The sequence below is a fragment of the Folsomia candida genome, unplaced genomic scaffold, assembly GCF_002217175.1.
Source record: "Folsomia candida strain VU population unplaced genomic scaffold, ASM221717v1 Fcan01_Sc001, whole genome shotgun sequence".
Classification (NCBI taxonomy): Eukaryota; Metazoa; Arthropoda; class Collembola; order Entomobryomorpha; family Isotomidae; genus Folsomia; species Folsomia candida.
The window spans coordinates 4,918,555-4,932,581 of NW_019091193.1; the positions used below are offsets into that span (position 1 = coordinate 4,918,555).

The 14,027-nt window shown below is 36.2% G+C and overlaps 3 protein-coding genes across 3 annotated transcripts; 1 reads left to right on the forward strand and 2 right to left on the reverse strand.

The window, feature by feature from the left end:
* Nucleotides 1–376: 376 nt before the first annotated feature.
* LOC118434172 (O-acyltransferase WSD-like) lies at nucleotides 377–4,558 on the reverse strand. The gene is made up of 4 exons (XM_035847021.1): nucleotides 4,131–4,558; nucleotides 3,196–3,868; nucleotides 755–1,047; nucleotides 377–689 (listed from the first exon to the last, which is right to left on the reverse strand). Exons 1-4 carry the CDS (start codon nucleotides 4,456–4,458, stop codon nucleotides 532–534), a joined length of 1,452 nt encoding a protein of 483 aa, XP_035702914.1. The 5' UTR covers nucleotides 4,459–4,558; the 3' UTR covers nucleotides 377–531.
* Nucleotides 4,559–5,225: 667 nt separating this feature from the next.
* On the forward strand, nucleotides 5,226–7,355 carry LOC110854647 (probable lanosterol 14-alpha demethylase). Its single transcript, XM_022103148.2, has 5 exons — nucleotides 5,226–5,539; nucleotides 5,626–5,817; nucleotides 5,924–6,219; nucleotides 6,287–6,619; nucleotides 6,947–7,355. The coding sequence occupies exons 1-5, from the start codon at nucleotides 5,300–5,302 to the stop codon at nucleotides 7,314–7,316; spliced, it is 1,431 nt and encodes a 476-aa protein (XP_021958840.2). The 5' UTR covers nucleotides 5,226–5,299; the 3' UTR covers nucleotides 7,317–7,355.
* Nucleotides 7,356–8,231: 876 nt separating this feature from the next.
* Nucleotides 8,232–11,079, reverse strand: LOC110854756 (probable lanosterol 14-alpha demethylase). The gene is made up of 6 exons (XM_022103237.2): nucleotides 10,186–11,079; nucleotides 9,822–10,101; nucleotides 9,546–9,740; nucleotides 9,182–9,477; nucleotides 8,795–9,088; nucleotides 8,232–8,724 (listed from the first exon to the last, which is right to left on the reverse strand). The coding sequence occupies exons 1-6, from the start codon at nucleotides 10,206–10,208 to the stop codon at nucleotides 8,349–8,351; spliced, it is 1,464 nt and encodes a 487-aa protein (XP_021958929.2). The 5' UTR covers nucleotides 10,209–11,079; the 3' UTR covers nucleotides 8,232–8,348.
* Nucleotides 11,080–14,027: the final 2,948 nt, after the last annotated feature.

The following is a 14,027-nucleotide window of genomic DNA, read 5'->3' on the forward strand; positions in this document are numbered from 1 at the left end:
AGCTATAGTGCAATAAAAATGCGTAAATTTTGTAAGTTCAAGATTTGGTTTGTTTTCATTACCAATGTCAAACATGTAACCATCTACCAGCACGAGTTTTTCGCTTCAAGTCATAACTGCATGGATGACAAATTATGTAGATTTTGTCGTATGTACGCAGCTATGAAAAATACATGCATGAAATGATGACAAGTACAAAACCTGTTTCAGGTCTACGGAATAAAAAGATGATTATGTGCAAATGATATTTTACTCAATTTTTAATAAAACACTGGCGTGAAGAACGAGTTGTACTTAATTTAAATTTGTAACGTTTGGAAAATTTTAAAACATATTGGATAAAATAAAGCACAACAAAAGCATAGCTGCCTTTTCATGTGATTAAATTTATTTTATTATACTCGACAGAAAATTACATAGGTGCATTCATACCTACATGTTCAAAATTCAGATACACGTGTAAATGTGCAATTTATATAGCGATGATTATGTACAAAGGGTTCCTTAGAGAGCTTAGATAGTGTTCTGAATTTAAATCCCACCTGATTTCTCTATAGCTAAATCTACAATACTATCCCGAACGGAATCCACAAACTTTTGAGCATTTTGATTCTCTGGAATAATGGCGGCATCCACGAGCAAATTAATTTTCCAAGCACCTTGATAACTCGACGCGCATAGCATAATCCCTGAAAGTAATTCACCAAAATGTTGCAAATATTTCGATCCTATACAAAATATTAACCTTACTTACCCATATTTCCAATCGGTAAATTTGCAATAAAATCAAAACTTATCACTCTTTGACCAACAATGTCTATTGGTCTAATCGGTCCAGGAAAGTCTGAATAGCAAAACGTAACCGCATCCACATCCGTATATCCGGTAAACGGTAGCAAAAATGAGGGCAGTCCACCCACAATTTGACCCATCATGAACATTGGTGCAGCCTCAGTCCGTTTTGACTTTAGTTGCGAATTTAACATCGTAATACATTCTCCTTTCCGAGATGATTGCCACGTGGGGATTGAGATTAGAACGGGGGACCTGTACATAAGTTTTTTATTACCATTGCTGATCAATATGTAGCTGTTACGAATTTTGCTTCACTAATCGTAAGATCTGGTCGTCTGATATACAGCGGGACCAGTGGCCGCGGAAGTGGGAACAGAGAGACAATGTCCCCACGGTAATTCGATGTCCCCATCATCTTCTCATGTTATATAAACCCCTCCCTTCCCTATCCTGCAGTGTGAATCAGGCTGAAAATCCAGCCTGAACCGGGGTAGTCTGAATGCCATAAGACTAATGTTAACCCGTTAGGGACCAACTACACATATTTGTGTAGTTTTTTGCTTTCCCTTGGGGACCAAGTACACAAATATGTGTACTTTTTTGCTTTCCGTTAAGGACCAAGTACACACATTTGTGTACTATTTTGTAGTTACGTTGGGGACCAACTACACATATTTGTGTAGTTTTTTTCTTTCCGTAGAGGACCAAGTACACATATTTGTGTACTATTTCCCCGTTACGTTGGGGACCAACTACACACATTTGTGTACTGCGGAAAAATTTTCAAGACCAAATACACACATGCATACAAGTCAAAATTTTATTTTACAAAATTTTAACACGAACCATTTATTTATGCACATTACCAAAAACTATATATCTGCAAAAACTACAACTGTAGTTCGCTGCAATGCATTGTAAGACTAATTTTAAATTGTTCACGCTCAGAAATAAGCGTATTTTGGAGTTTTCCAGAATAGACATGTTTTCGCCCGTGGCGGAATTTAAAATAAACTTAATTTTTAAAGAAGCAAAAAACGATAATTTTTTGAAAATTAAAAGTTTTTTTTAAATTGATTTTTTATCCCGAGTCAGGGCTTATGTACCCGTCATGTCCGTCTGTCTGTCCGTCTGTCTGTCTGTCTGGTTTGCGATAACTGCCGTAAAACTAATCCTATCGACTTGAAATTTTGCACACATATAGTATGGGTCAAATGAGGAGTTGAGTTCGAAGATGGGTGAAATAGGTCAAGTGGTTGACCGGTGGGGGTCATCGGAGTGGGTGGGGTATTACGCACCAAAATTTCAAAATTGTGTTAGAAAGCTGAAATTTGGCATAGAGGTTGCTAATGGTTTATAACGAAGGAATACAAAGTAAAATTTCAAAAATTTTCGTCTGGAGGGACCCGAGGGGGTGACCCATACCGATTTTTAAAATTCATCAAATCGAGCTGAAGTTTGGTAGAAAAGTTGGTAATAGAAGAATATTAATTAAAATAAGAACAATTTTCCCATAGAGAGACCCTATTGGGTAACCCATACTTTTTTTTGTAATCTTCGGAGCTGAAATTTGTTACACAGGATGGTAATTGTTACTAATAGAAGAATATGAATTTAATTTGGAAAAATCAAATTTAATTTTTTAATTTATTGATATGCATTTGCGATAAAATTTCATGCAAAAAGTCGGATTGAGTGATAAGCACAACTTGGCCTGACTCGGGCTATATCAAGTCTGCACTGTAGGTTTTATATTTTCAGGGTAGTAATTCTGAGCAAAAATTGTGTTTAATTTTTGAAATCGGATTAAAATTCGAAAGGTTACAGCGTTTTAAAAATCCTGACTTTGGCGGATTTTTTAAATTCCACCACGGGCGAAAACATGTCCATTTTAGAAAACGAAAAAATACGGGTCCGCTTATTTCTGAGGATGAACTAACTAACTCCGGTCAAGATCAGTGAAAACCACTTGGACCTTGCTAAACTATAAAAATGTATGAATCAATAACTTAATATTATTGTAATGAACTGCAGATAATTTTTACTAATATGCATAAATAAATGCTTAATGTTAAATAAAATCATCAAAAGTTGCCGAAATAAATTCGGTCCTTTATGGTTTGCACACCCACTGTGAAATCGGTGACGTAACTACGCTTACTTTAAAATCATTTTGGTGACGTAGCTACACTATTGGTAAAATTAAATTGGTTATGTAGCAACAACTAACTGATAAAATTCTGGTCCCCAAAGGAAAGCAAATTTCAATTATTTCGGTCACAAAGGGGTTAATCAGAGTACCCCGATTCAGGCTGGATTTAAAGCCTGGTGTGAATTTCCCCACATGTCCTCACGGCTTCCGCAGCCACTGAGCAGGATAAAGTAAATCTATTTGTTTACCAATGATTTGTTATGAACGAGGGTCGTTCCGGAATCCGGATCGGTATTATCCCTAACACTTCCCGGGTTATGTTTCGTTTATCCAAGGCAAACATGGCATCTCTTAAGGCTTCACGAATCCCTGTAAGAACAGCCGCAGGGAAACTACAATTCCACTGATTTTTTGCATTCTTCACAACTTGTAAAGATGTCTGGCTAGAGACGAGATGAAATTTAGAGTTTAAACACATCTTTTCCCGAGGGAGATGATGCAATGGGTTCTTCTCGGGAAGAATAACCGAGCTCAAACTTAGCATTATGGACGCTTGTAAAAGGAGAAGTACGTATTGCACGCAGCTCTTAATTCGATGAAAGATAGATTTCCTTTCGGTTAAAGTACTTGAATCCGAAGTTTTCGAAATATCGTCCACATTGCAAATCTCGTAAACCAGTAAATGCAAAAGACTGTATCCATCTGTGAGGGAGTGATGAAACTTAAAAAATATTGTGTCACATCCAGATCCAGTGTTGCGCAAGAGGTATATCCTCCAAGGGCTTGTTCCCATGGGGTAGCCAGATTCTAGCAACTTATTCTTAATCTCGTCTACTCGATTGGTTTTACTCCCAGAAATTTCCATTTCCTCGATATGCTGATTAATTTTGAAATTGTCGTCAGCCCGCCAGAATAGATATCCTAAATTGGGATTAAAGTTATGTGTGAGGTACAGAAATTACAAACCTTAATAAGTCGGAATCTTACTAAATCATCTTATGCAATAATTTTTTACGGAACATGTAAAATATTATACTTTGTGTTGTAATTCGAAAATCATTCCACATTTGACTTTGAGTATTATTACACCTTAGTTTTTAACCTTACAAAACTGGTTTGACTGCAGCGAGAAAATAAAAAGCGAAAAAGCAGCCCTCCAAAAAAATTGGGTAATGTTTCTTACCAAGAAAAGGGGACGGAATTTGTGTCATTTTCTCATATTCTGGACGCTTCACTGTTTCGGCGAAAGCAAATTTCAACCTCTCCAATGGTAATGGCCCTTTAACTGTAGCCGTGACAAGAATTGAGCTATTTGCCTCGACATAAGCCAACGACGCTAAGGGAACATTGCTCCGCTCAACCAACTTCTTGTAATCTTTTTTTCCACAAAAGGCCGCAATTTTTGGCAGAATCCAACGAATCAAGAAACTTACGGGATGAAATGCAATATACACCATCGTGAGTGTCAATGTTTGAAGTACAACTCGAGCAAAATGATATTTGAATTCCATCTTGAAGCAGGTTTCGAATAATGTGTGAATACCAAAGTATTTTTTAAACGAAAGTTTCCTGAAAAGTGTCACAATATGTTATTTTTTTACGAAATGTACCATTAATAATGAATAATATAGCGAATGAACAATATAATGAATGCATTAATGTTATGAATAAAATATTCCACTGATTCTCTTCTACAGATATGCATACTTATTATAAATATATATGTTGTATGTATGTCGCACGCGTACATTCTTTGTGCATTTAGGAATCAGTAAAATAGCTGGATTTCAATGAGGCACCCCAATGTACATATCTCCGCACCGTAAGAATTATCCATGTGAAACAGTACATATTCATCTACAATTTTACTTTACATCATAAACATTTGGTTTTCAATAGAATCCAATAGCTCAAATAATTGCATAATTCTTTTTGTGTTCTGATCGTTTGAGAACTACTTTTTTTACTTCATTTTTTAAAATTAGACTCAAAAGTAAAATTCGAATAAAATTCTATTTTTTTTACAAAATTGTGCTGGACTAACGAATAATTGCTTCTCGATTTACATACACAAGTGCACGTACATATTAAAACTTCACCTGTGCTATCGGTTGGTCAGTATGAGCTGAATAGACGGGAAAATCACAAGAATTTGTTATTGAATAATACATATGCAAAATTATTATGTCTAACGTTATGCCTTCTTTCCTTTATAATTGGTACGTATTTACTTGCATATTTATTTAGCCCAATATTTCATAAACTATGCAATTACTGTATTTTAAATTCAAAATATTTTTATCAACTTGCAGGGAACATGTTTTCCATCTCATTTTCTGTCTTTTGATAATAATGGTAGCCAAATATGCACTTCAATATTTTCTAAGAGACTGCAACAACAATTTTACCGGACGCGTTCCCCGTGTGAGACATTGTCTTCCCCTGCTCGGGCATGGAATCCAAATGTCTGGAAATGTCATGGATTTCCTAAGTGAATGTTATAAAAAATATGGAAAAATATTTCGCATCAAAATTTTTGGATATTCTGTAACAGTTTTGTGCGACCGTAAACTTGTAGCTGAACTATTTAAGGTAAATAACAGGTTTGTACAGAAATTGCATATGTATGTTGTACAATATTAAAATTAGAAAAAATCCAACATTGTCATGAAAAATAGGCAAGCGAATCGGAAATGTCAGGCTTTGAGAATTTAAGGAAATTATTTTTCGCTGAAATCTTCTTTCCTACGTCCTCCCACTATGAACGATTTGTACAACTAACCAAGACCATAGTGAGTGGAAATTTATCCAACTTCCTGGCAGAAATTGAGGGGGAAGCGGCTATTTGGGTTGAAAATTTGAATATCAAGGTAAACGTGTGTCTATTATGTAATTAATGAGACATCAATCTAATAGTTTCCGGTTAGATATGACATAATTTTTAAAAAATAACCTCGCATACATTTTTTTGGGCAGGTTAAAACTGGAGAAAAAATCGACATTTACGAAGAATGTTCGCGATTCGTAACCTCCACGAGCGCACGCTGTCTCACTGGACAAGTAATTTCAAAGCCTTGCCTGGATGCGCTGCAAAGTTTCTCAAAACTTTTAAACCAAGCCGTCCTTCTGTCCTACCTGTTGCCAAAATGGGCACTCAGATTACTGTATAAAGCGCGACTTATGAGACTCATGGACAAGGTGGCGAATCAAATTTGCCATGATATTGAATCTCACAGGATGGATGATCAATTACAAAAATCAATGTTTCTTAGGTAAAATCATCTTTGGTAAATAATTGTAAAATTTGGGTATTATAAACTGCATATTTCGTGCACGCAGAACTGCTGTTGATTTAATGGATGATGCGACCGGGAAATGCATATCAGTCCAGGAAGTGAAATCCCTCTATGTCCACCTGCTCTATTCCAGTTCCATAAATACAGCATTAATGTTGAGCAACACTTTGTTAGAAATGGCAACTCAGCCGTCTCTGTGGGAACAAATTTTTGAGCAGACTGCTCCTTTCTTACGGGAAGAACAAATTGGAACGATTGGGAGGGATGTCAAGTGCGAGAATGTCATAATCAAGAACAAATTGTTACACGCTACAATAATGGAATCTGCACGAATTAATACGCAAATTATTTCAATTGGACGGTCACCGGGTTCCAAGTAAGGAACTAATAAAATAAACGCAGGAAATGAAATGTAACAATAGGGTGAAACCAGTAATTTCCCAAAAAAATTATGTGACCATACCCCCTGACCTCAAGGGAGAGTGGGCCGATTGACCCCAAAAGTTGATAGGATCCTCCCCCTGGGGTCATTGTTCGATCCCGCAAACTGGTATCGATTATCTTGACCTGCTGACAGACAGACATACGGACAAAATCTTTACATGAAAGGGATTCACCCTATCTATTTAATAATTAGTCTAAATACCAAGATTTTGAATTAAAGTTTACCATGATTTTAACATGATCGTTACCGTTTTTTAAGAACTTCCCTTGGGTCTTTTTACTTGGGAGACGCTGATTTCGTCGGAGTTTGTGGCGGCCTACTCCAGTGTCACAAGGACTTGGCTAGAGACCTGTATCAAGATCCCGAAATATTTAATCCGTCCCGATTTTTGTATGGCTCCATAGAAACCATGTCACCTTTCGGGATTACTGCGTGGGGTGGTGGAATCCACTACTGTCCTGGAAAGAAATTCGCCTTATACGAGATAAAAATTGGAATCGCCCATTTCGTGAATGCCTTCGTTCTGAAAGAACGCCATGTACCGGATGGTTCCCGCCGTGCTAATCACTACTTGATACAGCCCATCGTTCAAAAACTGCTGGATGTTGAGATTTCATCAAGGCCGTAGAGTTATGCAGAAATTCCACAATCATTTTAAATATATGTAATCTATTCCATCGTTCGAAATAATCTTACTAATAATTCAGAATGATGACAATAGATAAATACATAGTTTATGGAATTAAGGTACAACAAACGTAACAAACGAGTAGAACTATTGTGTCATACATATTTGCATAGATCAAAATCATTGCTGATTTAGTAACCAATATTTATAAATATAACATTTCACAAGTAATTATCATGGGAGCTAATTATTCAAATCCAATAACTTCATCAAAAGTTCTGGTCTGTGATAGGTTCGAAATTATTTACTAACAATTTCGCACTTTCGCATGCATGGCTATTATCATGATTTCTCCTCCAAATTCACCTAATTTTCTCTAATAGGTATATGCTTATGTGGGTCATGATTTCCCAAACTTAAACGGATGCCACGTGGCGTTTCATATCGATCGTATGTATATATTCTCAATGGGGAAGACGAGTATTATAATCAATTTGACGAAGGCGACTTCAACTCGGTAGCAACATTGACATTAAGCTGACATTGACATGCTAATAAACTGGTTTGATAAACATGACTTCTACATACATTACGAGTTTTTTATGTTGATCTTTGTATTAAAGTCGTAAAACACGCCCAATTAATGGATGTTTTCCATCGACAGAAAAATCTGTGTCGTCAGGTTCCTGTATGTGAAAAAGATTCCATTCGTGAGCATTTTGCAAGTTTAATGGGTCTAAAAATATGTATGAACGATTCTTCTAATTAGGAAAGCAGCCCACAAACTTTTTTTAGAAACAGGGTGTCCTCGTAAAGTACGACGCATTTTTTTGGCAATTTATGCAAATATCTAGTAAGAAATGTGATAAACACAACAGGGACTTTTTGTTATGAGTATGATTTATTACTATCCTTCTGAGGCAGCTTGTTGGCCCACGAAGGTACAATCATAAGTCTACAAGGATATAAGTCAACTTTTTTAATTACCTATGTATACATACACATACCCCTTAACATACATATTAATCTAGCCTAACCAGTTTTCTCTGTCACAATGAATTTTGCACACTTGCGAACAATGGATTTTGGTGCAAAATAATCTACCCCAATCTTAACGGTGGGATCTAAACAGATTGTAAAATTAGCAGCGATGAAACATAATGCCATTTTAATTTCCCATATAGCAAAATTTTTTCCTGGACAGAGATGACTTCCGCCGCCCCACGCAGTAAGACTTGGAGGTCCTGCGGGTTCCAGCGTTTCGTTTTCCCCCACAAATCTGTACGGGTTGAATTCTTTCGGATTTGTGTACGATTCGGAGGCGGAGGATCCTTCCAATTGTAGGAACGTCCCGCACAGAAATATCGTATCGACTTCCGGTCCTATTTCATACTTGCCGAGATGCACACTACCAAAAACCGTATAAATAAACATGTATATATACGCATGTACATACTGGTAAACACGTGCATACATACGTTTTCTGTGGTGATCTCCCAATCGTCAGAACTTGCGTACTAATTCTTGCCGACTCCAAAAGGCACGCGTGAATGAAGGGATCCTCCACGATGGCCAAGTAATCTTTTTCTGCAACATAACGGGATGCTTTGGCCTGGAACTCAGTCCAAAATTTGGGATGTGACAGTAAATCGATGAGACAATTAGTCAAAGTTGTGGATGAATTTTCAGAACTTGTGTACAACAAAGCGACGTAAAAGTTCCCAATGTCGGAATTCTTCATGTGTCCCCCATCCGCCGTGTTGATGGTGTGCCTATTAATTTGCCGTTAAATCAAATACTGGATGCATTATATCTAATGCTAATGGACATATGCTGTATGTATTTAACTACCTTTGAAAAATTACCTTAAAAATGGAGAATGCTCAAAGTTTTGTTCCCCTGACCTGTATTTCTCAATTGTTGGTGTGATTTCTTTCGTTATGTTTGATTTTAAATAGTTCAGTATCCACTGAAAGCAGATCTTTAAAATCCAAACTGGGCAAAAATATGTAGATACTACTGCCGTATTTAGAAGCTTGGCAAATCGGGTAAAGCTCTTATAACTTGCATCCGTTAACGATATATCCGTTAAACAACGAGAACTTGTTGAAATGACATATCGATTGGACTCATAGTTCAAATCAATTTTTTGGTTTTCCATCTGTCAAAATACAACCAACAAATTTGGTAAATGATGAAATGTATTACGTTATTATTACTACGATTTACCAGCGATTGTTTAAGTCGAGAAACAAAAACATCCGCTTCTTCTACCATTTTGGGTAGGAAACGTTCAATCTTATTTCCCACAGTTTTACGAATTACTTCCGCATATCGGGGGAAGTCTTTCTTTTGACGGAAAAAAGCATCGGCAAAGTAGAGTTTTCCCAAATTTTTGTACAGCGAAAGCGTGCCCTCTCCAAACTAGAGTAGCAAGGTTTATAATTTTTGGTATGTATGTCCGCAAGCATAATTCGTTATGCAAATTTTATAATTGCAGGTTACCTTGTAAAATAGTTCAGCCAGATCTCGATCACAAATGATGACGGTGGAAAATCGAAAAATTTTAAGTTTGAAAATGATCCCATATTTTTTATAACACGATGAAAGAAATCCCGGCATATCCACGGAAAATTGGAGCCCATTACCAATGAAACTAAAATTATACGGGACGCTTGGAATTGAACAGGTTTCATTTCCCTTGAAAAATCTTGACCGTGTTTTTTGAATCCCCCAAATAATACTCGTTAGGCAAACGACCACAACAATGGGGGCTAAATTCGAACTGAAAATAGAATTAGTACATAAGAATTGCACACGGAATTTCACGACACAATTAATTATTAAGACGAAACAGATGAAGTATTACCGTAAGTTGAAGTCTGCCTCCATGTTATGCAGTTATTAATTTAAATTTGACGCCTCTGAATTAAAAATGATCCTTGCAATTTTTGTAGCGCAATTATTTATTTTTCCCGAATAACATTAGTCTTAACGATTTCAACAAATATTAGAATTATAATTTGACTAATAAGGCAAGCAACACAGGTGAGAATACTGAATTTCACTACAATTAGAACAAATCCATACGTATGTATGTATCACAATGTTATTACATTTCATGTATTGATACCTTGGTACATGCATATGTATGCCCACAACTTCGTGCTCATGCAATCTACTCGTCATCAAAAAATCTGAACCGTATGTAAGTAATGATGATCACATCCAGTGATTGCACTTGGTATGACTCTAACCAACTCCATGTTGGATAAAGAATTAGCCTGTCGTAAAAAATGACAGTGTCATAAAATACCGGATATTATACTTCAGTTATTGTAGCGAGTTAAGAAGCAACGTGTGGTATCGTCCCATCTGTCCGTCATATCCGTTATATGTATTCGTCGTATTCATACTGGAGAATGGTCACCAATTGAAAAATTATTTTTGCTTTCTGACCAAGCAGAGAAATTAGTCACCGATGAACCATTCCCTGTAAAAGAGGATAAATATGTATATTTAAGATGTTCAGGCGATGGTATGCTCAATTTTATGGGGAAATGCTAGACAATTAGCGAAAGTGGGCTAACAATGGAACCTTTTTTCAAGCTACACCGAGATAGTCTAACGAGTTATATCAAAAAATCAAACTAAAAATCAGGAATCAAATGACGCTTATCATTCCGTTGAATGGTCCCTTTGAAGAAAACTATTGGGGAGCAAAGTACCCACGAGCGCCTTGATTTTCGCCTCGTGGAGGGAAAAGGAGAGAAAAGGTACTAAACAATTAAACTTTGACGCCAATATTTTTCTTCAAAGGGGTCTTTCAATTAATGATGAGCGTCATGTGATTCCTAATAGCTTGAAAAAAGGTTCCATTGTAAGTTAAATTTTGCCATTAATTTCACCTGGCCTAGGCTTACGGATACGATATATATGTCTCGATATACGTAGGGATGAAAAGAAGAATATTCCGGAAAATTAACTGGTGGCATGAAGATTAAGCGCTGGTGTATGTAGTAAACATGGATAGATTTTAATAAAATTTGCATATGTACCTATACACGTGCAACCTAGTCTGTTGGAAGTGGGCCCTAACCTTGTGTGTGCTGAGGCGTAAAAGCATTGTACAAAAGGCGTTAGGACATGGTTTTGACGAATTCATACCTTAATTGCGGGATGGTTTTTAGTTGTAGAGATTTCTAACATTTTTTATGTGAAAGCCCATGTCTCAAACTATAGGTAAGCATATCTGGCTTCCGATTTTATGTACTCTGCGAAATGAGGAAACGTCAAATTTGGAGAGGTGTCCTTTTTTAGTTTTCCAAACCAGTGTTCTTATAAAATGGCGTTGAACAAAATATTTTTTTCTGAGGTCCTGGTGCAAAAATCGTCTTTGCGACTATTATCAGTGGACTTAGCATGCTTTTCACTATATAAAACCACTTTTGTATCATGCTTATCTTTTAAGTCCCTTTTGTAGTCTAGCTTCATACTTGTCTTAATGGAATGCTCTCTTGAACGCAACTCCTCGACTTTAAAGGCCCCCACATTTTAGGACTTTGATGCTAAAAATCCCTAACGTGGTTTTTATCCAAGGTAGAAATTGTATGTTGCATTGTAAGTACTTTTGATAAAATTTTGATAAGTGGTTACACCCCAGGAAATGAGTTTCCATCAAACCCTATAAAATTTTTACAAAAGTTCTCCTCGAAATTGAAGCGGAACTTTAAATTTTTTTAACTAATCAAAACGCAGTAATTTTATTATTTTGTCACTTGTACCTTGTAGGTAAAATAGTTCTGCAGCAGGGAACACAAAAAAGTTATTAAAATTTGTTTTCAACAAAATTTGACCATTATTTTCCTAAATTAGTTCACGAGTTTTTTTACTATTCCCCGTCAGCTGAGTAGCTAGGGTCCTTCTCCAAAACTGTTTACACAAAATCTTCACTGTTTAATTTAATATTACTTGAGACACTTAGAGCTTTGCCCTCAATCTTCATTTGACCTAGTGGGTCCGCTTTAAAGGTCAGCAGGTCAATTTTCCTGTGCACGGTCCGATTGATCACTTTTCATGAAAACGTATCAGCGACGATGGAGGCCCAACGTTATGTAATTCATTGTGGATTCTTTTATTATTACATGCAATGATTATCAAGGGTTGTAATATTCACAATCATTCACCTCTGACCTCTTAGGTTATCATGCTATATGAGTAATTCAGTTTGGAAAGTGTTTTTTTGGCTCCTTCAAACTCTGGGGGCACTGGAGGGGGCATTTATAAAGCTATCGGCCCAAAATTTTAAATATATCTTTTTGAGAGTATTATCTTGCAACTGACCAAAAATCAGTTCAAAATTCAACTCCCCGCCAGAGATATTCAACCGCGAATTCGTCAAAACCATGTCCTAACGCCTTTTGTATTCCAAACCTGATTCTATTGCTTCAAAGATAAAGGTAACCAAATCTTTTAGCAGTGATCGCGTTTCAAGTTTGACTTGTAAAAATTTTAATTATTTAAATTAGCATATACACATGCCCCCAGTGTGTCAAAAGTGGATTTATGTACTGACCCTGACCTTGAATTATACATACGATTCAATATATGTTTGAAAACCAGACTTTAAGAATATATATGTACAGTTGTACAAATGAAAGTAGAAGTGTAATAAACTTCATGCATAATAAAAAATTTAATGAGTAGCAAAATTGTAATCAAATTTGCATAAAATGTATAAATTTTGTAGCGGAGTTAGACGTAAACCAGACTAACCAGACTGACAATACAAATTCCGTGTATTGATGCTGAGGCGTACATAAATTGTAAATATATTTATCGACGCATACTGGCTATGTTCTAAATAAGATACGAACTGCGAACGTCTTTTTTACATATCAAACCATGTTTTTATGTCATTTGATGAAAACTGGTTTTGTTAATTGATTGAAACTGAATAAAATAAAAATGCAATAAAATTGGACGAGTTCTTCCCTCACGTGTTTTCCTCACTGTTTCTCCTGAATACCAACCACATTAGTAACATGATATGGGAAAAGTTATAAAAAAATCAAATTTGGACGACAAGGTTCAAAAAAACTTTTGTAAAATGTATGAAGAGTCGAATTGAAAGAAAATTTTCAATGTACCAGTATTCAATGTGTACGCGAATTCTGACCCATCTTGATAAATATCTCAATGCATGAATTAATAACTTAAGTATAATGAGGCAATTCGCGTCAACCTTCGTAAGTACGTACTTACTGGGCCCAGGATAAGTGTTAGTCGCTAATAATATTAAAACCGCTGGAGATAATGAAAATCTGATAAGTGCGTTGGATTCCTCGTGCGATTTTACATAAATAGCATAAATCAGTTTTTAATTGCTTGCAAAGCATATCAGCAGGCAAAATCTTGAAAGGACGCGGGCGACGTCCATTTTTCACCAAAAAAATGGGACGAGAAATGGCGAATTTTGAAAATGTGACTGGAGTCGAACGTGTACTTTAATTTAGTTCAACTGACTAAAAACGTTCATAGGGACTGGATAGACTAAAAACAGTCGAAGAAAAATTTTTTGAAAACCTCCAAGGACCACACCCATCGTGAAGGCGCTGAAGGACAGAGACCAAAAATATCCACGAATTTCCAGCGGAAAATAGCCTCACAGCTGACATTGTCGATGCATATTATCCAATGAGTACTCAAACT